This window comes from Lepus europaeus, chromosome 10 (assembly GCF_033115175.1).
Source record: "Lepus europaeus isolate LE1 chromosome 10, mLepTim1.pri, whole genome shotgun sequence".
NCBI lineage: Eukaryota > Metazoa > Chordata > Mammalia > Lagomorpha > Leporidae > Lepus > Lepus europaeus.
In genome coordinates, this window is record NC_084836.1 from 39,843,516 (window position 1) to 39,867,728 (window position 24,213).

The 24,213-nt window shown below is 38.4% G+C and overlaps 1 protein-coding gene across 1 annotated transcript in view; it reads left to right on the top strand.

Moving 5' to 3' along the window:
* The window catches only part of LIN7A (lin-7 homolog A, crumbs cell polarity complex component), a 167,487-nt gene that overhangs the window by 101,041 nt on the left and 42,233 nt on the right, over positions 1–24,213 (top strand). The window contains exons 3-4 of the mRNA XM_062203159.1: positions 18,693–18,764; positions 21,051–21,260. Of these exons, the coding sequence (XP_062059143.1) occupies positions 18,693–18,764; positions 21,051–21,260 (282 nt within the window). The remainder of the gene's footprint in view (positions 1–18,692; positions 18,765–21,050; positions 21,261–24,213) is intronic.

Sequence of the window (24,213 nt, forward strand, 5' to 3'; positions counted from 1 at the left end):
GAACACAGGAGGAGAGGTACTGGCAAACTCCCTTCTATGAAGCATGGAGATGTGTTTCAGTAATGATGAGTCAGGGTGGGGTTAGCAAAATTAAGCCTGAGCTGGATTCTTCTACCATAGATTACAGCCTGTGTTACAGTGCTCTTGGTCTTGCATTCAATAATGAATCAGTAATAATACTCAATAAGATGCCTTTACACAAAAGCACGAATAACACAAGTTTGTGAATTGATTAGTTGTTGAAAATGTGACCAGAGGCTCACAGGAACCTAACCCTAAATTTTTCCTGGAAGCAATGGCTCAGTGTGCTAATTTAGCATTGGTGGAGACTTTATAAAACAGAAAACCAAATATCACTGGCAGTGGTCATTTTTAAAAGACAGATCATGCTGAGGTTTACAGTTCTGTCATGTAAAGGGTCATAATTTGTAATTTTACAGGTTGCCTAGAAATTGTGAAATATGATGAGATTTTGTTTCAGATTTCATAGGCTAATATAATGTGCCTCACTCACTGCAGGGCTACTATAAGCTAAAAGAGCTGGTCAGAATTGAAATAGTGATAGCCTCAAATGTCTGATAACTTCTCTAGACTAGAACTGAATCTCCTACTTCCCCTTGTTGAGATGGTATTGGAACTTTTGCGGTTATGACAAAATGCCTAAGGAGGGTTATTTAGCTCAGAGTCTTGGAGGTTGAAAGTTTGAACAGCATAGTGGACCCCACAGCAGATGGGAGATCTCCCAGGACCATTTATGGGTGGAGAACACATGTTTTTAAAAATATTTTAAAATTTTTAAAAATTTATTTGAAAGGCAGTGGAACACAGAGAGAAAGAGAGAAAGAGGTCTTGTATTCACTGGTTCACTCTGCAAATGGTTGTTAACAGCTAAGGATGGGCCAGGCTGAAGCCAGGAGCTGGGAACTCCATCTGATATGGTATAACGAGGCAGTTAGTTAAAGTTTAGGAGAACTGGAATTCTTTTTTGTTTAAGATTTAAGTAGTTATTTTGAAAGAGTTACAGAGAGAGAGGGAGGACAGAGAAATCTTCCATTCACTGGTTCACTCCCCAGATGGCCACAACACCTAGAGCTGGACCAGGACAAAGCCAGGCACTTCATCCTGGTGTCCCATGTGGGTACAGAGCCCAGATGCTTGGATCATCTTCCGCTGTTTTTCCCAGGCCATTAGCAGGGGACTGGATCAGAAGTGGAGTAGCTGAGACATGAACCTCTGGTGTCACAGGTGGTGGCTTTACCTGCTGTGCCACCAGGAGATCACATCTTGATGCCAGAAGCAGGAGAGAGGTTGGCAAGGGTGGGGGGCAGGGAGTCAGGCTTTCATGATCCCTCTCAGGAACTCACCAGGGTCCCAAAGTAATACAAGTAATACCTTAATTCCTTCTAAGGATATGCTACCAAATAAACACAACACCTCCCACTAGGCCCCACCTCTTAAAAAGTCAACTCCATGTCCCAGCACTGCCTCCAGGGGACCAAGCTTCCAACACAGGTGTTGTTTGGGAGACATCTGTTTTGAAAGTTGCACAACTATTATGTTAAAAATCTCCATAGGATCCTAATATCATCCTATAGTTGTCTACATTTCAACATATTAATTTGTGGAGGGTAGAGATTATGAAGAATGATGTTCCTCTTTCAATCTTTTAATAATTATATTATTATACATCTATAACATTAAGTGTGATGATACCTTTATAACCATATGAAAAAGTATTCAATGGAGGGGGGAATGTTCATAATATAAAAGAAAAACAAATTATACACACAGGTTGATATAAGACCGGCTTTAGAAGCAGCTCTCAGAGACCTGCCCCACACTCTTCGTGGAGCTGCCTGATCCACGAACTGATACGGAGCTTAGAGTTACACCTGCTTTCTGCCTGAGATAATTGCACGGCTTGTGCTCATATCTGTTCGGCTACCAAGGGCAGCTAGTTGCCCAGCTAATGCAGCATTGGCTATAGGTTGTTAGCAGCCCGCCTCTGGGTACCTGCTTCTACAGCTACCAAGTAGTGGCCTCACAGCACAAGACTGACCCTTCAACACAAGGAAACCGAGTTGTAAGGGCAGTGATATCTGAGGGTGTCTTGCTTTGTGCTGCAAAGTACCCGCAAAACTAACCCTTCCTGAAATAATCCCACCATAGTCCAGATACAAAGACAATTGTGACAGCTCAGGCAGCACTCAACACAGAAACCAGCTAGCCCATATGTTGGGATTACCTGAGTAATCCTGTTACTATCAAATATGGGTAATATCTTCTATCATTCCTGCATCCGACAGTGAGGAAGATTCATAGGACAGGTTCCCTTGCCCTGGCTGGCATCACCAGTGCAGAGAGGGGAGCTGGAGGAACAGCCCTCAGCTGGGAAAGATGACTGAAATTGGAAGCTACAGCACATTTACAGGAGCTAGAAGAAGAGGCAGGAAGCAATGTGCTTGTGCAAAAAGTATGACCAGATCCTGCCACTCTCCTCTGAGCTGGACCTGGGGACGTGCTGTTCCCTGTGTGCTCGGCACCATGGACTCCTCCTCCGGAGGGGGCTGCCTCCCTCCACTAAAGGCATCAATTACACTGAGCCCCCAAAGAGATAAATTGCAGGTGTTCACCAGTCAGTAGCCATACGAGGCACAAAACATTTAGAACTGAGAAACAGGATGGAAAACCAGGTAAAGAAGTTAATCCGGATTTGAGTGTCTGAACCAATTTGTAGAAGGTGAGCAAGGCAGTGGTTCTCTCGAGGTTCGCTAACGTCGAGACGGACACTCCACAGAAACTCCAAGCAAGCACAACACAATGTTCAGAACCACATTCCAAACCCAAAGGCCTACGAAAGGAGGTGGCAGGGAAGGCTGTGAGGTCAGGAGTGAAACAGCAGATGGGAATCAAGTGTATCTGTACCAGACACGAGAGCCTAAACCCTCAGCTCTGTATTCACTCCAGGTATGGAAAGAAGGAAGCTGCCTTCCTTCAGGATATTCGTTCTGCAGAAGTTATACAGAAATGTAAAGTCATTGGAGCTTTAGACCGTGAATCAGCACACACTAATCAGCTTGTCCGGGAGAGCAAAAAGTGTATGACGTTGGTAAAGGAAAAGCAAGTAGTTCATCTGACTCCAAAGAGACTGACAGTTTACACATAGGGGATTTAAGGTTTGTTCATTTACAAGCCCAGGTGGACTGTGGGGCTTTGTGGAGACTGCTTTTTCAGAAAGGGAAAGGAATGCCCATCAGGAGCGGACATATGCTGCACAGCTCACCTGCAGAGTGGTGATTGTGGTGCTTGAAGCACTATTCCAGTTACCCTTCTGCTAAAGGAGAAGAGGGATTGGCATTTATCTGGAATATATTTTGAATGAGATTTTGTTTTACAGCTTGAATGACATGTCTCACATCTACTATTTCATTGTTAAATCTTCTGAAATATGGTCTTATTTCGCTATTGGACATTACTCTAAACTGTTGACTGTCCAGTAGTACCAGATCATAAATGATGAACCACAATAGTTTTGTTTTTGGCAATTAATGGAGAGTAATCAGAATATTGTATAACAGTGAATCTGGAAATAATTAGTTAAGAAGATTTCTGTGACACACACATACATAAGATTATATATCTTTTTAATCTGCTTTCTTTTCACTCAATAATTACTTTGAGATCATTCATGTTGTTTTATGAATCAATAGTTTATACTTTTTATTGCTGAGCAATAACCTATTACATATATATATATATATATATATATATATATATATATAACAGTTAGTTTATTCACTCACCCATTGATGGTTAGGTATCATTTCTCTTTGAGAGATGTGGGTTCTTTTATAATTACTGGCATACCCTGAGCTAAATTTGGTCTGATAGCTGTAGCTTGCCAAAACTTTACTGAAGGAACAATATACCAATATCTATCAACGTTGGAAATTCAGGTACTTTTGACTTAGTTATCTACTTCAAGGAATTTGTCATAGAGATATTCTCACACTTGCAAGACAGATGGCCAGATTATTTTTTGCAATACAGATTAAGGGAACAAAATAAAGCACTTCTTTAGATAATTGATTAAATGAATTATGATAAACCCAAATTGGAGTAATAAGCTTTAAGTAGAATGAGCATTAATGTATACTGAACTGTTATGATTTGATAGGTGTAAAAGAAGAAAAAATAATAAGATTATAAAAAGTATATAGTAACGGCTTTAATACTTATGTTAAAAAACAAACAAATAAAACAGACTAGAAATAAATCCCATAAAATGTTAACAGTGGTTATTCCTGTGTATGAAATTAAGATTTTGATTTTTTTGCTTGTATAGTTCTGTAATATATATAAAGTCTCTAAAAGGTATACGAACTACTTTTATTTAAAATTACTTATTGAAAGGTTATTTTATGCATTCTCTTTCTCATGAGTATAATTCAGTTGAAGCAAGTTCAGGGGGATTATTTAAGTTAGAAAAAGATTCCTTGTCTCATAGGTCAATATAAGTCTGAGGCCAGGCTTATACAATTATACAAGTTATACAAGTAGTTGTATATACAAATTATACAAGTAGTTGTTGGAGCCCTTTAAAATCTTCTCAACATCTCTCTCCAAATTTCTCCTAGAGGATAGTATGCAAACATTATGCTGAGTGAATTAAACCAGTCCCAAAGGGACAAATATCATATGTTCTCCCTGATCAGCGACAACTAACTGAGCACCAAAGGGGAAACCTGTTGAAGTGAAATGGACACTATGAGAAACAGTGACTTGATCAGCTCTTGTCCTGACTGTTGATGTACAATGTAATACTTCATCCATTTTAGTATTTTGTTTTGTTTTGTTTTGTTCTAGTACTAGTGGTTGAACTCTGTAATTAACACACAATTATTGTTAGGTGTTTAAATTTTAACTGAAAAGTGATCCCAGTTAAATATAAGAGTGTGAAAAAGAGAGGGAGGAGATGTACAATTTGGGACATGCTCAATCGGACTAGCCCCAAATGGTGGAGTTAGAAACGTGCCAGGGGATTCCAATACAATCCCATCAAGGTGGCATGTACCAATGCCATCTCACTAGTCCAAGTGATCAATTTCAGTTCACAATTGATCACACTGATAGGTCTAAGAGTCAAAGGGATCACATAAACAAGACTAGTGTCTGCTAATACTAACTGATAGAATCAAAAAGGGAGAGAGTGATCCATCATGGGAAGTGGGATACACAGCAGACTCATAGAATGGCAGATGTCCTCAATAGCACTCTGGCCTCAGAATCAGCCCTTAAGGCATTCAGATCTGGCTGAAGAGCTCATGAGAGTATTTTAGGCATGGAAAGCCAAGACACTCTGGCAAAAAAAAAAAAAAAAAAAAAAAAAAAAAAAAAAAAAAAACACCTAAATGAAAGATCTCTGCAAGTGAGATCCCAGTGGAAAGAACGAGACCATCAAAAAAGGAGGTACCTTTCTCTGAAGGGAGGAGAGAACTTCCACTTTGACTATGACCCTGTCGGAATAAGATCGAAGTCGGCGAACTCAAAAGGCTTCCATAGCCTTGGCAACTCATGACTAGAGCCTGGGGAGATTACTGACGCCATAAACAAGAGTGTCAAATTGTTAAATCAACAACAGGAGTCACTGTGCACTTACTCCTCATGAAGGATCTCTGTCCTTAATGTGTTGTTCAATGTGAATTAATGCTATAACTAGTACTCAAACAGTATTTTACACTTTATGTTCTGTGTTGGTGCAAACTGATGAAATCTTTACTTAATATATACTAAATCAATCTTCTGTATATAAAGATAATTGAATATGAATCTTGATGTGAATGGAATGGGAGAGGGAGTGGGGGATGGGAGAGGTGTGAGTGGGAGGGAAATTATGGGGGGGGGAAGCCATTGTAATCCATAAACTGTACTTTGGAAATTTATATTTACTAAATAAAAAAAATTTTTTTAAAAGTCTTCCTATACAAATTTACAAATTAAATGATAACTCACCAATATGTCCTCCATCTTGAACTTTATACCTACACATCCAACTGTCTGCTGAACATACCTTCTTGGAGATCACAAGACAACTCCAACAACATTATCCAGGCATCAAACTCAATCTTCCCACCTCCTTCACCATTACCACCAAACTGAGCCTCTTCCCATCTTTTCTCAACTAGAACTTATCATTACCAAATTCTATTCTGTTTGTTCCTAAATTGTAAGCTCTTGTCAACATTTCTTGCCTGCCAAACTATAGTTGTCTTATTCTTTACTTTAATCCATTTATGATGAAATATCAACTATTTTGCAAATATTTATGTGAGACCTTAAACTTTAAATTTATTCATGGTTTATCTAAAATTACAATTTAATTGGACCACTTGTATTTTATTACTATAGCTAGAAACCTTATTATTAACTGTAATAGTTTTAATTCTATCAGTTGAATAATCAGGCTTATTATTGAGTTAATTTTTTCTTCAGAATTCATTTAATTGGCTGATATGACTTCTGTGGCAATGGCAGTAGACCAAAGTGATTGTTCCAACATGATTGATTCTTTTTCTTAGCAGAAACCTTTTTTAAGAAGCAGAAACTTCTTTTACAATCCTTGCAAAGTTTTAAGTGCATTGGTAAATTTCAACTGTTCTGCACTAATATCCTCGCCTTTTGGAATCCTCCTTGAGATTTCACTCCATCATAATCCAGTTTTCTTTTCTTTTTTTAAAAAAGGCAGGTTTTAAGCCGTCTGCCTTATTTGAATTTTATCCAAAATAAGCCAATAGAGATCATCCAGTCACCTTGAAGGGTGCCACACTAATTGGAAATGACACGTCCCCCAAATTTTGCTCAGGCATTTCCTGTCACAGGGGACTTGGCTGTGTAACAAGGACAGGACAGGGAACAGCTGCCTCAAGGGAATTCTATTTGGAAACTGCACGGAAAGTGAGTGCTCTCTGGTGGTTTGGCCATCTGCCACGTGGCCTCTGTGGAAAGCCTTTTTTATTCCTGATCTCATTTTCCCCCTTGAAATTATCAGATGATTTCCACAAATTATTGAATATGTACTACCATGTGAAAGTTATATATGTCAAAAACCCACTAAGAAATATTTAACAATTATAAAAAATAAGTAGCAAAATTAAAGGTTAATGGCACAGTTTTTAAAATTAGAGTCATTCTTGAGTTTTATAGCTTTGTAAGTAATTATTCTGCTTTCATATAACAGAATAATTATGAAACTCTAAAATTGAGCAAAGTATTTTCTATTCCCTTTGAAAACTTAAGTACATGGTATGGTAATTTTAATTAACTAAAACAAGTGAAACATATATAGCTTCTACAAACTTTTCAATTTAGTAGAAATGTTGAGGACTGTTATGTAACATGGCAAAAGCCTTGATGCTTCCCTGCTGAGTTCTCAGAAAACCATTAAAACAAATTAAAATATGTGTCATTGCTGTCAAGCACAAAGGAGCATTTAATGGTATTTGTTAAGTGATTTCCAAATACCATCCTTGAGGATAACCCCCGTCCCTCTCACATCCCTCAAGAGGTATAATGCCAAAGACGTTTCTTCATGTGCCCTTCATTAGGCTTACTAAGTACTGGCATTTCAGAAAAAGTCCCCATTTCTTTGTAACTTGGGTAGACAGATGGTAAGGATATCTCGTTGTCCAAAATGTTCATCTTCAGCTTAAGCTATTCTAATTAATTTCAATTGGAGACTACATGTTTCTTCAATCTAGCAATAATATTTTTATATAAACTTACTATAAGACATGAGAATGGCCACAGATTGTGGGTCATTTCAATTTAACTTTTCTGCAGCTGTAGTCTAGTTAATTTCCTTTAAAGAAAGAAAATCATAAATGGCACATATCACGTTGCAGTAGAATGTGAGTCATGCGGCTGGGCCCCAAAATGCTCGTGTGGGAAGTACGAAGTAGGTTTCAGGCGTTAGTACTGTTAGAAGGTATCATGGCCAAGAATCCTGTAGTGCTCATCTCCTCCTCTGTCTTCCATCCTGCCTCCTCAAGGGTTACCCACCAACAAAGCTAGGTTCTAAACTAGCTAGAACTTTAACCAAATGGGAGACAGTGTACCACTAATTATCAGCATGGAAAACACCCAAGCCTCTTTAATACAGCTCTCGCTCACTCACTCTCTGGTGAAATACAGATTGGAGAATACAGCTAGGCCCCACACACACCCAAGTGAACCTCCCAATAGAAATCTAAGATTTGGGGACTGTGTTTGGCCTTGTTAAGAAGCCTGCACGCCACATCAGGGTGCCCGGGTTCAGCAATAGTGTGTGAGACCCAATTTAGATTCAAAGGCAATGAATACTTCCAGTGTTTATGTATCTTTTGGGCAATGAGTGAGAATAGCTGAGGCTAATGCCTTTGTTCCATCATTAAATGTGTGAGGGAGAATGGAAAGGTTTTAGTCTCAAAGTATCATACTTGTTTTCAATCATCCAATTCAGTGGTGTTTGTGTTTTTGTTGTAATTTTAATTTCACCGACGACTTAGTTGTCAGCCGCATCTGTCAGGATCCTATAGAAAAAGGAGGCTCAGTAGGTTGATTTCATTTCTTGAAGACACTAGTGGTGGGTATCGCTAACTGTAAACCGAGGTTTCTTCTTCAGTGCTAAGAGGAAGCACTGTCTGGCCCAAGGCAGTTGCTATGTAATGTATCAGCATGGTTTCAAATAGTAATGAAGTGAATCTTCAAGGTCTTTGATGTCCTTCTGACCAAACACGGAGAGTCTGTTCATCTTTCTGTTCCTGGCTCAATGATGTAGAGTTACTTCACATGGCACAATTACCACTAAAGCTAGGTAGAATATTTTCTAAGCTGTTGGCCCATTCCTGGAAGAGATGTCAAGAGCCAAATTGATTTTGGCAGTAATACTGTCAAGTGGCTACTTCAACTGCTGAACCCTCTTCTGTAAATAATATAAGAGTTGTTATGCTTTACTTTTTTATAGGAGGGTACTTCCAAAAGTTCATGGAAAATGGAATTAAATGATTGTTTTATTTTGGTGCAAAAATGGAAGTCAATGCTAGTTTATCCATTATACACATTTTCCATTAACTTTATGAAAATCCCTCATTTTATGGATTTCAAATGTTTTTGCACTGAAATAAACTTTTAATTCGATTTTCTGGGAGCTTTATGAAGTACCTTTGTATCTATGAGTATTTTTTTTACTCACTGGGTAACATTTTCTTCAAAGTTGATGATGTACATAACATAAGACACTGCTCTGAAAATTTTATCCTTGGAATTTTGCTGGATTAATTTGAGCCTTGATTGTCTTACTGTAGTGGACATGACTTGTAAATAGTAGAAGCTATTTCATTTCCTTTGTTCATTTTCTCTCAAGGAATGGCTAACTCTAGACAATGAGTCTTATTCCTCAAACTTTTTCGTTTATAGGAATTCCAGTGCTGGCATTTTAAAGTTTTCCACAGTTCCAAAACGATATGGAAATTATATATGGAAGATATATGGATAACTATAGCCTCAGATATGCAAAATTCATGTGTGGCTGACATTTTTTTCAAAATGGGGAAAAACTCAAGACTAAAATTAGATATTTTTATACTATCTTTTACCAGATTAACCAATTTTCAATTGATCTAGAATTATTGCCACAAAACATCCTCAAATAAGTAGGCTACATTTTTGGTGACTTAAGCTCTACTTCTGTTTTATTATAATTATATCAAGTACAGAATTCACATTCACATCAGGGCACTAGGTTTTGCAGGCACAGACTCCATTCCATTGAATGCAATTTAGTTTAGAGCCACAGACTCATTTTAGATATCTCCCTAACCTAAAATCTGTCCTTAGAAAACTGCAGCATTTTTATCATGTTATGATAAATACATTGTAGATTAATATTGGGCACCTTGTCCAATCACCCAGGTGGATAATGAAGATGTATGATGTTTTAAAGTCAGTTACAACATCAAATAACTTTTCTTTATTCACTCTTCTGTTTCCAAATCTGAAAGATCAAGAAAGCCATTAAAAATTATAGATACAGATATCCATCTTAATTCTTTGTTTTTTTTTAATATTTAAAAAGACATCTTACTTGTTTTATAATAAAAGCCGTACATTCAGCAAGCCTTAATATACAGACTAATGGACTAATGAGACTTGAGCCATATCGTCTTTCCACGTGGCCTTTCTCATTCATTTTCACCGATAATTCTGATTCTGTATCTTTCCACTTTTTCCCTCTTGAGATAACTTGGTTTAATGTCACTTGCATTACTCACACTGTTGCTAAAAGGCTTATTTCTTTTTTCCAGTCACTGATCTAGAGGGTTTTTTCCAATCCTAATTGTAATTCCACTGACATTTTAGTATCTAGCCTACCCTTAGTGAGGCACTATAAAATCTCTGGAGCATCTGTGTTTTAAAGAGGCATTCTCATCCACTGAGGTGTATCAGTTGCTTTCCACGTTTATGAACTTTGAGGAACAAAGGTTAATGTCATGTTTTTAATAAAGTAAATACTTTTGGGGGGCCCACACTATGGCACAGCTAAGCCACCCCTTGTGGTGCCAGCATTCCGTATTGGATTGCCTGTGAGTACCAGCTACTCTGATTCCTATCCAGTTTCCTGCTAATGAGCGTGGGAAGGCAGTGAAAGATGGTCCACACATGGGCTCCTGCTATTCATGTAGGAGATCAGAATGGAGTTTCTGGCTCCCGGCCTCAGCCTGACCCAGACCTGGCTGTTGTAGCCATTTGGGAAGGGACCAGCGGGTGAAATATCTCCCTCCTCTAATCTCCATCTCTCTCTCTCTCTCTCTGTCACTCTTCCTTTCTCTTTCTTTCATATAAATAAATCTTTTTCTAATAAGTACTTTGCAAATATAGATAATCCTTTGTCTTTCAAAATTCTTTTTAGTATCCAAAATCAAGACTAAGTTTCTGAATCTTTTCATCTCAAAAAAATCTTTCCTGTGTTCCCATCTCTTTCTTAAAGAAATGGTTTTCTGCTTTTTTGAAGTCAAGCTTATCCAGGTATAATTAACAGACATTAGTATTTTTCCTTTTTTAGTACACTATTATAAGAATTTTAATTATATATAGTGATGTAGCCATTACCATTATAAAGACACAGAACTTCAACACTCCCAACAGTGTCATCAGGCTTGGTAGTCAGCTCATCCCCACCCCTGGTCTCTGGCAACCTATGATCTGCTTTCTGTCCCTACTGTTTAGTCTTTTCTAAGGTGTGATATAAATGGAATCATATAGAGGGATAGCTTCTTTAATCAGCTACACACATTTGAGGTCCACCCATGTTCATGCAGGTCTGAGTGGTTTGTTGTTTTTGATTGCCAAGTAGTGTTCCACCTATGGGTGTACCTTCAAAAGGTTCTTTGTTGCCACTGGAGGCTATTTGGAGTCTTCCAGTTGGTGCTGAGGATGAGTAAAGTTACTGTCAATGTTTGCATCTTGTTGTTGCATGAATATAACTTTCTGTTTATCTTGGTTAAATAGCTAGGATTAATGAGTGAATCTTACAGTCAGTGTGCACTTGGACTTTATAAAAAACTATATCCTATTTTCTCAAGTGCTGTTTTGTATTCTCACCAGCAATGCACACAATCTATTTTTTCAATATTCTCCCCCACACAATATATTGTCAGTAGTTTTATAAACCTACGTGTTCTAATAAGTATGTAGATGTGTCTGATTAGGGACTTAATTGGAATTTCCCCAGTGACTAATAATGCTGAGTATCTTTTTGTATTTGCCACATATGTATCTTCTTTGATGATGTAATTATACAAATAATTTGCCTCGTTAAAAACTGGGAGGTTTTCATATTATTGACTTCTGAGAGTTCTTTATAGATTCTGCATATGAGGCCTTTATCAGATATGTCTTTTGCAAACTTGTTTGTTTCATTTTCTCAACTGTGTTTTTCAAAGTGTTAGTTTTAGAGCATATTTAGAATAGGGATTATGCTTTATGGAATCTCATACTTTATCTACTTTGACAAATTATTTGAAGATAAAGTTAAAAAAAGATGGTTTTAGTCTATCAGTTTGTAGGACCTCATATAAACAAATCTGTACATATGCAAATAATTGGAATGATAGTATAACATTCAGAATTTTTCGAGGGAGTAGAAAAGAGACTCTCAAGGTAATATAGCTCTGTGTAACATTTACTTGAATAATATAGCAATCAGGAGTTCTTTTGGCTGCAGGTAACAGAAAATCCAATTTCAATGGTTTAAACAAACAGGGCTATTTTTCTTCATTGTAATAAACTGAGAGGTAGGCCACTTATTTGCAGAGATTCAGGAGCTCCCTGAGTTATAACAGACACCTAGGCACTTCCTTGGCCTCTCTTTGGGGATGTATAACTGCAGCTGAGCATATCCACACTCAGGACAAGAAGTAGAAGAGGGGGAATGGACAGTACTTGCACCAAGAAAACCACACTTTCACAGAGGCTTCTCACCTGTTTGCAATGGAATTCTTGCAAAAGAGAATGGAGTCATATGGCCGGACAGTGCTGGGAGGGGAGCTTGCAAATGGGGATTGTGTGAGGTATGTCTATCTAGTATCTGCCTCACACAGGATTTTTAAATAACATCAAGTTACAAAGGTCAGCAGAACTATTTTATAAAAGTAGGAGGTGTGAGGCACGCATTTGGCCTAGTGGTTAACCCACCAGATGATACCCACTCTTCTGTCTCAGCCCCAGTCTCCTGGTAATGCACACCCTGAGAGGCAGCAGGTGATGTCTCAGACTGAGTTCCTGGTCACTGGCTTTGGCCTGACCCAGCCCCAGCTGTTGCAGGCATTTGTGGAGTGTACCAGCAGATAGTAGTTCTCTCTCTCTCTCTCTCTCTCTCTCTCCCCCTCTCTCCCTCTCTCCCTCTCTCCCTCCCTTTTAAAAAAAGTAAAAGACAAAACAATCAAAATGCAATTTTAAACTGAAGATTATTTCAAACTTACTACTGGCTTAGCAACTAAATTCTAAACATATCATTGCAACATTGCAATTACACCTTAGACATGTGTATAACAGCAATGATAGCAGCTGCTGTAATAAGGGCATAATGATAAAAAGGGATTATGGTTTGTGAAGCCACATCCTTGTCTGCCTCTTTGAAGATTAAGTTGTATATGAAAGACACACAGATGGTAGCTTCTTAAAGTCATGCAGGATGAGGAACTCATAATTTGGTCTGTCATCCCTTACCCACCTGTCTGTACCTATCTGGATATTCAAGATCGAGAACTGTGCAATGTAGAATTAACACTGAGATATCATCTGCAGTACATAAGTATAAATGCAAACCCAAAAGTAAAAATCCTCTTGTATTAGGATTTTAGCTCGCTGGCTAAGTTGTATCTAAATTGGAACTCTGTCATAAACTTGGTAAACAGACTGACCTTAAACTGACGCTTTTATTTAATTTGTACTTGTCATTCTATCAGTAATAAAAATTCCTATCCAGAAAAATAATCTATTTGACTTTCAATATAAACAAAAGTAAAATATAAACTATTCATTTAAGAATTTTAAAATAGCACTTCTATAGTAAAAATTGTCAAATTTTTAGAAACAGTACTAATTTTTTTCATTGTTTAGTCCTGATGCCTAGCACACTGAATAGAATAGGTCCAAAATGAGTGTTAGCTAAACAAGTGAATAAATGAACCAACTCACTCTAATTACAGTGCCTTATCAAATTGCCCCATCCTTGTAAACTTCCATCTGCTGGGTAGAAGTTCTAAATATGCAAAATGCTTTTAAGCCTATGAGGTTAGGAAATTACTGATGCTGAATTGTAAGGTAAAACTCGTAAGAGTTTCATCAGGGCCAGTACTATGGCGGAGCAGATTAAGCCATCTTCTGCACTGCCGGCATCTCTGTTCAAATCTTCGCTGCTCCACTTCCAATACAGCCTCCTGCTAATGTGCCTGGGAAAGCAGCAGGAGATTGTCCAAGCGCTTTAGCTCTGTACCCACAAGGGAGACCTGGATGAAGCTCCTGGCTCCTGGCTCCTGGCACTTGGCTTCTGCCTGGCCCAGCCCCAGCTCTTGTAGCCACTTGAATAGTGAACCAGTGGATGGAAACTTGCTCGATCTCTGTCTCTGTCTCTCTCTCTCTCTCTCTCTCTCTCTCTCTCTAACTCTGCCTTTCAAATAAATAAAACAAAATTTTTAAAAAAAAAAAAGAATTTTGCCAAATGCTTGCCCTGCATTAGGGATTAAACTCATCTTAGTGAATGAAGTGTGCTTAGCAATTCTGTAGTTGAATAGCAGACACATGGTACCCAAAGAATGCAGGGAACCTGCAATCCCCACTGCCTCTTATTGAAGCTCATACAACCACTTTCTCTTGTTCAATTAAAGACACGCTCAGGATATCTGGTGAAATATGTTAGCTTACCATGACCACCTTCTTCAAAATTTTTACAAAGACTTTTATAGGTGTCCTTGAAAAGTAAGAAAGGCAATGATACATATTGTCCCTTAGGAAATGAGAAGCGGAGGAAGTTCATAAGGTGACTCAGCTAATGAAATAGAATTAATGACTACAGGCTTTGACCTGACACTATAATCAGATCATGTCCTCTTCAGCTCACTTTTGAAAACCAACTCATCAGAATGCCCTATAGGGGCAAAAAAGACTGGCAGGAGTACTGGACTCATTTCATTTCATCACAGTCGATTATAATCATAGAGGGAGATTAAAGTATTATTTCACTTTCATTTGGAGTGATGAGTTTGTTGATTTCAGAATTGTTCCATTGCACATTTACAACAACCCACTATTCAATGGTAGCCACTTTCTGAGTTCTAGACACTTCTTTAAACTACAAAGCAATGCCTGAGACAACTGAAAGTTTTCATTGGCCGCCATGTTACCAAAATAGTGGTCTGATGCTGCGTTTACACTGGAAAGGCTGATAGGGTTAAAAGAGGAAAGCTTTTGGAGGCAGATGGATGGGAGTTTGTATGCCAGATCTGTAGCTAACTAGCTATGAACTCATGGGCACTCAACAACCCCAGGACTCAGTTTCCTTGTGTGCAGAGTTCCTGAATGGTCAGTTGTAAGGATTAAATGAGCCCATGGATATAAAATACTTAGCACTGTAGTTGTCCTAAGTAAGTCGTCATCAGTGCACACCAGCATCGTGGTCATTTACTCCAACAATTATTTACTGAAAGTTTACAAGATGCCTTACTCGGCACTATATGTGTATGTTTATGGCTTACTAATTCCTTCAGGTAAGAAAAAAAGACACAGGTTCCTATACCAGATTTTCTCAACTTTAGCTCTGCTGATATTCTTGTAGATAACTTTTTGCGGTGCTCTGTAGTATGTTTAGCATCATGCCTGGCCACCATGCATTAGAAGACTGTAGCACAGCCCTATTTCTGACAGTCAGAAACATCTCTGGGCATTGCCCAAATTCCCCGTAGTTGAGAAGTATTGGTTCTTTGTAAAGAGTGCCCATAGATTACCATCTCTTCTTTGTAAAGAATATCCATATATGGCAAGTTTTTGGATTCTCTCCAAAACAGACTGAGATCAAGTAAGACAAGAGACATTAAATAACAATAACAATAAAAACAAGAATAATAATAGCTTATTTTGATAAGTTTACTACATGTAATAGGCAATTCTTTCTTAATCCTCATAATAGACCCAGAAGTTCATTACTGTATGAATGCAACTTTTTCAAATGAGAAAATTGAGTCTCAAAATAAATCAAGTCGCTGAGCAACACCACACAACTGTTCAGCGGCCCAGTTTGTTCCCACGCCATCTTTGCAGTTTTCTATAAAGTACCGCCCCTTGTGTATCCTGCTTTTAATTCAACATTCAAATTGAGACGTTAAGATTAGTGATTCATCACTTGCAATATTTATTATGTATTTGTCTTAGGCATTTTAAAAATTACTTTTTCTTTTCAAATAATGATCTTCCAGTTATTTGCAAAATGGTTTTCCTCACAGACAACCTTTGATAGGAGCAAAGAAGTCACTTTCTCTGGAAAATTGAACCCGAATGATTTCAGATGGTGAGGCACTGCAGAGGGTGAGACTTAGCTCTGCTTGGGAGGGCAGAAACATCTGAGAGAGGAGATGATGTAAGAGCCAGGCCTTCAGTCATCATGTTAAACGTGGACAAATAAGTGTTTGCCAGATGGAAGGGCACCCCTAGCAGAATAAACAGAACGACCAAGCCTGCACAGGTGATACAGGTTGAAATCTTTGGGGACCGGTGTAGGTAGAGGAAAGAAAATAGGAAAATAAGACAGAGAGGAGGCTGGGTCTGTGTTACTCTGTCTGGCTTGGCTCCTGCAGGCATTGGACTTTGCCACCTTTCCTATGAGGGCAGCAGACTGCCAAGAGCACAGCAGTGCCATGGTCAGGTAGGACCTTGTGATGACACCAAAGTAAATAATGAATAGTGGGGAGTTTGTTCACCAATGCAGCACTTCCCACAAGAGATGAGTCAGGGTGAAGTGACATTTATTAACCAGAGAAGCAGAGCATGGAAAACCCTCCTCTTAATGGCACTATTAGAACAAATAAGTAGAATTTATCTTTGGAAAAGATGTCTCTACAGCACCAAGTGATGCACCTTCATGGAGACAGGCTCAGCAGCTATTAGGCAACTTGGAAAGTTTGCAGTAACACATTCCATTTTCTGGAAGTCTGCCTTGTCCCCATTCGGATTTCCCACAGAAATCGAATACCCCAGCTGCTTCATGGAGGATCGAAGGTGAGAGATAGATTCTGAGTTGTGCCCCTCCTATTCTAGTCTGGACTACTCTGTGTGTTTCTTTCTAACTATGTCACCTGGGAAAGGTGAGACTGCATTGGTGGAGAGCCAATCAGTAGTAGCTGAGCCGGCCAAAAAATGTTGGAAAGAGATTATTTCTAGACATTCAATAAATGGTGTTGAATGGATGAAGTAATCACATTGCTAATTCACTTAAAAAACTTATGGCTTTAAGCATGTAAAATAAGATTAATAGAAGGTGGGAAAAAACCTTCACTTTCAATTGTGGCTTTCCTATTTCATTTTTTTTTTACTGAAATAGCTAATGGATCACCCCCAAAAAATACTCCAGCCTAATACTGAATAGACTAATACATAATGCAATACATTTTTTACAATTATATTATTTAAATTCCAAATAAGCATATCCTCCAACATCTCTACCCTTTGGTTTTTTTCCAAAATTTCTTCTTCTTTTTTTTAAAGATTTATTTATTTATTTGAAAGTCAGAATTACACACAGAGAGGAGAGGCAGAGAGAGAGATCTTCCATCTGATGGTTCACTCCCCAATTGACTGCAATGGCTGGAGCTGTGCTGATCCGAAGCCAGGAGCCAGGAGCTTCCTCCAGGTCTCCCATATGGGTGCAGGACTTGGGCCATCTTCTTCTGCTTTCCCAGGCCACAGCAGAGAGCTGGATCAGAAGAGGAGCAGCCGGGACTAGAACCAGCACCCATATGGGATGCTGGCGCTTCAGGCCAGGGTGTTAACCTGCTGCACCACAGCGCCAGCCCCCAATATTTCTTCTTAAAACTACCCTTTCAGAGTCATTCCCCCACACTTCATTTTATTTAAAATGAAGCAGCTTATTTTACCACTGACAGAAAACATCTCTGGAAATCTAGCAGGAAGCCACTTTCTCTAATATGTTTTAACAGTTCTATTATTTTAGCTAAAATCATAATTAATATTACTATCTGCTGTTTAAGGCATGCCATTAGATGCCAAAGGCGTTGAAAGTATTATTGAAAGTATTATTTCAAATTAAAACGACCTTGTTAAATATTCTCTATCCATTGTCTCAGATGGGCAGAGAGAGGGTTAGAATACTAAAATAAGGCTTCACAATTCCCCAGTTGTATTATAAGGCTCACAGTGAGTCAAATTCGTCAGCAAAACCTGCACACTTCCTACAAAATCTTCTTGGGTCCATAGTATATCCCCATCCTTTGTTTTCCCTGAATGCTATCATGAACACACAGCTGTATAGCTGGTTTGTGTCACTCATTCTACTGTCTTTGTCTTTGTCTTTGCTCCAGAATATCATTTTCTCCATACTTAAAAGACTCATCAATTATCTCATCTGCTCATATTAAAGTAAAATATATCAAAGTAGGTTAAGTTATAAAGGCTGAAAGTTATGAATGTGCATCATTAGCAGCAAAGTACCTTCCAACACAATAGAGTTTGGGCCAAGGAAAAGGTATTGTTAGCCTAGCTTTGTGGAAAATTAATTTGGAAAACTATTTTTAATGTGTCACCATATTCAAAAAGTGATTATAGACATAACTTTAATCACTTATTTGAGAACAGCTGTATAGAAAGGTAAACTTTAAAAAAAGTAAGTTTTTATATATTTGATAAGCATAGGTAGCCAAATTTAAAACTAATTGAATAAAAATGATTAACTTTCCTGCATTAGAGCTTTCTCCACACTAAAAAAAAGTCTATTTCTGATACAAATCATCAGCATAATTGATTCAGATTTATGTTGACCTGTGACCAGAAGCTCCCATCCGAAAGTGAAAACTTTTTGTCCTATCTGCCATGGCAGTACAGATCCTCCTACTGTTCTTACACGTGCCTCTCTTCTGTGAACGTTTTAGGTGTATCAGTACATGCACGAAACCATAACTGTTAATGGCTGCCCTGAGTTCCGTGCGAGGGCCACTGCAAAGGTAAGGCTTGAGTAACTTTAAAAATATACTCGACCCCAGTGATGTAGTAATTGATTGTGCGCGTGTGTGTTTCAGGTATTCTCGTGTGTACACTGTAAGAGAATTTAGACATCACTGGCAGCCCAGAGTCTAGAACCAGTACTACTTCCCAGGTAAAAATCCTAATGGAAAATTGAACGTTTCTGCTGCTTCTGTAGCTTAAGAAAGGAGAATGATTTCATTAAACTTGCTAAGTGTCCATTTGGCACAAGCAAATCTACTGGTTCAAATACTACATGGTTTTCTGACACCTTCCTCTGATCCAAAAGAGCCTAGATCCTATTCCGTGCATGAGGAGTTACTTGCATAGGTCTGAAGACTTGATTTAAGGTAGACATGAGATGAACTGACACTGATCTAGAATTCTTTTTTTGTGGTTCATCTGAGTAGTGTGTAGCTTGCTGAAAGAAAACTGTGCTTGCATAAAGGAAAGGCTTGTCTCCTTGTGTGGTGGTGTCCACATTTGCTCTTTAAAAACTCTTATCTAGAAACTGCAGACCTCCTGCTAATGAAAATGCTACAGCAATAGGATCATGAAATTTTGTGGACAAGAGTGTGTTAGGAAACAATAATTTTAAACTAAAATCACTGAAGCAGTTCTTATTTTGCAAATACAGAAATGTTACAACAGAAACATAACTTGCCTTTTAAAGGCTGTTATCTTTCAAATAACATATAAGAGGAACCAGTGAAAATAATCAGCATTTTCCATTTAATATTTTTTTTGTGTTATGCCATCTCTTGTTTAGTTTCTCTCCTGAATTTTTAGTTATACTGTGTAATTGAACACTGTAGATTTGGAATTTCTTTTTTTTTTTTTTTCTTTAACTTGGGCCCAAAAAAGGAGAGGAGGGGATTTTTATCATGACATCATGCTTTGCTTGTACTGAAGTGGAACACACACAGGAAAAAAAAAAATGATCCCTACATGGTTTAATTAAGGGGAAAGTGAATTATGTAATGTGTTACCATTCTCATTTCTTATTCATGTAGAACAGCAGGATAGCAGCATAATGTTGCAATAGCACAATATTTTCTGGTTGTTTCTGGGCTGTCTGCATTGCATCCATGTCAGCCATTAAACCTATGCATGACGACAAGGTTTGCATGAGCAAATGCATGCAGCTAAACACAAGCCATTATTTCCATATCATTCACTATCTTTCACTAAACGCAGACAGTAGCATAATGCTAAATTGATGTGGTAATGCCGTGTGTGGAAAAGGAATGTGCTGTAGTTGGGAATCGGTATTTTCACAGCATAGAGTAAATCATTTTATAGTAGGCATCTAGTCACCTGTGGTTAAGGCAGCTAATGGAAATGGAAAACAGGCAAGCAAGCAGAGAATCTTCTCTTGATAGAAACTACTCGAGTACTGTGATTTTATTTCTATGGGGGGGTAAGAACTAATGGTAAGTTTTTTCTGGAACTTACTTCAAAAAATCAATACATGAATTTTAAAATAAGATTCTTTCCATATTAAATGATGATGCCTTATATATGTAAGTTTTAAAACCTTGGACTGTTCGCTTTACCTCTGTAACTACAGTAGTTGAAATATTAATGTAAAATGTAGGAAGGAAAATTCTGTTCCAAATAAGAGAATAATTCATAATAATACAGAATGTTGGTATGAAATAAGAATAATATGTTTGAATCTATTTTCACATTTTAGTTCTCACTTTCTTTTGTGCATCCTCAATTAAAGAAAAAAAAAAACAAATTTTCAGGCCAGTGGGCTCACAATAGCAAACCTGTATATGCATTCACAATTATATGTTCATCTTAAAAGAGCTCTTCAACTTATTGAATAAAGATTTGAACATTTGTGTGCAGGCCCAAATTAGGTTGTATGTCATACCAAGAAAAGGACAAGACAATCTCTGCCCTCAAGATGCTGTAGTCAACATGTAATTATATTAGGTAGTGGATAGACCCAAACTATTGGCAGTCTACAAGTAGGAGGAATTGCATCTTACTGATGTAACTGGGAAATATTCTACTTTAAGGGTAATTTTTACCATAATGGATAACCTCTGGAAAGCAGGAAATAGTTGAGTGGACTTTTCCCCTAGAATGGAATTGTGGATGGCTTCTAAACCAAGAAAGGTTCCTCCTTTTGTCTTCTTTCTTTCGCAGGGGAATGCTATAACAGGGTGTAAGAAGTTGCCTGAGCTACCCCTGCTAAACACAGGATTAGGCTTATTTCCCTCGTCTGATCACCAAAAGACCATGTTTTCTTTCAGGCAACAGTTGCAGCTTTTGCAGCTAGCGAAGGCCACTCGCACCCTCGGGTAGTCGAACTGCCAAAGACTGATGAAGGCCTTGGTTTTAACGTGATGGGAGGAAAGGAGCAAAACTCCCCGATTTATATCTCCCGCATCATTCCTGGAGGGGTGGCGGAAAGACACGGAGGCCTCAAAAGAGGAGACCAGCTGCTCTCGGTGAACGGAGTGGTATGTTCATAAGATAACCAGAGACTCTCCCAAGTGCTCGTCACTCTCTCTCTCTTTTTCCTGCTGTTAACTGAAGACAGTGTTGAGATGATGAAACAATTATAAGTTTATGTCCCAACAGCTTTCTAAGTGTTGATGAATATTAAACCTATAAAAGCTGTAATTCTATATTCTTATGTCTCATTCCGCCTTACTCAGGTATGGTAAATATCGGGTGGTTGGGACATTATCCCAGGAAACTATGCCACCTAGCAGAATCTGCCTGCCCCTTAGTACTGTTATTGAATAATCAGAAGAATACTTTTTAATTCTCTTACTATAAGCAAATGCACACATTTTAAAAACAAAAATACAGGTGAACATTTTGTAGAATATAAGGATTTTTCATTTTAATTATGGAGGAAGGATAATTTTTATGTAATAATAGCATATGTGGAATAAAATCTAATGTACTCAGAATTCTTTAAATCAGGTATACACTAGAGTACACTAAAAATTTATTAGCCTGTCTTCTCCTTGCCCCCATGCCTAAAGAAGTTTGATTACGTTATCTATTCATCACATATGTTTCAATTTTCAAATACAATTAAAAGATATAACATTTAAAGTAAAAATCATTGTGTATTACCGGCGCCGTGGCTCAACAGGCTAATCCTCCGCCTTGCGGTGCCGGCACCCCCGTTAGTAGTCCCGGTCGGGGCGCCGGATTCTGTCCCGGTTGCTCCTCTTCCAGGCCAGCTCTCTGCTATGGCCCGGGAGTGCAGTGGAGGATGGCCCATGTGCTTGGGCCCTGCACCCGCATGGGAGACCAGGAGAAGCACCTGGCTCCTGCCATCAGATCGGCGCTGTGCGCTGGCCGCAGCGCGCCAGCCGCGGCGGCCATTGGAGGGTGAACCAATGGCAAAGGAAGACCTTTCTCTCTGTCTCTCTCTCTCACTGTCCACTCTGCCTGTCAAAAAATAAAAAATAAAAAAATTTAAAAAAATTAAAAAATCATTGTGTATATTTTATAACCTCATATTCTTTGAATGTCATTACCTCCACATATAATAGCAAGTTGCTAAAGAAATAGCTTTATGTGACAAATTGTTTCCTCTTCCTAACTTCTACTTACATCAAATGAATGTAACCCAAAACTATCGATTTCAGAAATACCAATAGGAAGGCCCCTGCCACGGCTCACTAGGCTAATCCTCCGCCTGCGGCGCCGGCACTCCGGGTTCTAGTCCCAGTTGGGGTGCCAGATTCTGTCCCGGTTGCTCCTCTTCCAGTCCAGCTCTCTGCTGTGGCCCGGGAAGGCAGTGGAGGATGGCCCAAGTGTTTGGGCCCTGCACCTGCATGGGAGACCAGGAGGAAGCACCTGGCTCCTGGCTTTGGATCAGCGCAGCGTGCGGGCCGTAGCAGCCATTTTGGGGATGAACCAACGGAAAGAAGACCTTTCTCTCTCTCTCTCTCTCTCTCTCTCTCTCTCTCTCTCTCACTGTCTAACTCTGCCTGTCAAAAAAAAAAAAAAAAAGAAATATCAACAGGAGAATGTCAGTGTTTACCTTTCTACTAACTTAAGAGCTTTTCTCTAAGAACTTAAGATTTTTTGACATGGAAAATAAATTTGGGTTATTTGTGACCATACTGATCACAATATCCAAGATAAAATGCACTTGAAATGTGATATCTTATTGGTACTCATGGGCTAACATTCTTTTGTATTTCTATTTTGAATTTTGTTCATTGTTTATTATTAGCTTGACAAGCAGCTTTATAGAACTCAAAAATGATTCATTCAACTCTATTGTTGTCTAATTTACAACAAAATTTTCAACCATGAATATTTTATATCATTTCAGCATACAAGTTCTAAAATTACCATTTCATTTACTTTTTTCTATGTAAAACTGCTTTGAGGTAAGCTTTTTATTGACCTTTAGATAACTGTGACTTTTTAAAAACACTTTTCTACAAATTATTTCAGAGTTGAACTTTCTGGTTGAGAGATCTAGAGTTAGGTCACACAATTATGCCACACAGGAATCTGTACTTCAGGATGTGAACCTGCAATTTCTCTGAATATATGGGGTAAAGCAAAAGGATATGAAAAGACCAGAAAACTTTAAAATATATCAGTTGTATAAAGCAAAAAAATATGTGCAAAATCAATTTAGCAGGTGGCTGAACTCTGTATTAAGAGATCTAAAGCTTGATTGTTGAACCACGTGTTTGCAAGGAGCAGAGCGCATTTCCCAGTCACTCATGGAACTCTGTGATGACCTAGCAGAGGACCTAGGAGGCAGTAGGAAGTGTTAGAAGAATGGAATCACACAGGTTCTACCACTCGTCATCCAAATGATCATGGCTTAATATTCTCTACCCCTACATTTCCTTATTCAAAAAAGGTAAAGGTGGCTATTGAGTAAAGTTGTGGTAGATGAGGTTAATTCTCTCTGGCCATCTGTCCCCAATAGTTAATTTTGCCAGTTAGGTTTAAAAGTAATTCTTGAAGCAAATTCCACTATACATATAGGCATTTTAGCAGGCTTTTTTTTTTTTTTTTGCAAGAAAGCAGTAATTGAATCAGACAACCTGTTCTGTAAACCTGAGAAGAAAGATCCAATACCAAAAGATCCAATGATTTCTATTTCTACTTGGAAATAAAGTTCCATATGAGGAGATTACTATGGAACATTCTCATAACACACTGTTTTTTTTTTTTAAGTATTTATTTGTTCTTTTTTATTTAAAAGGTAAAGAGACAGAGACAGATCTGTTCTGGGTCAGGCTGCAGCTAGGAACCTAGAACCTAATCTGGGTCTCCTGCATACCTGGCAGGGACCTGTGTACTTGAGCCATCACTGCTGCCTCCCAGGGCGCACATGAGCAGGAAGCCAGGGTTGGAAGTGGAACTGGGAGTCTGTCCCAGGCACTCTAGCAGGAGATGCAGGCATCCCAAGTGGTGTCT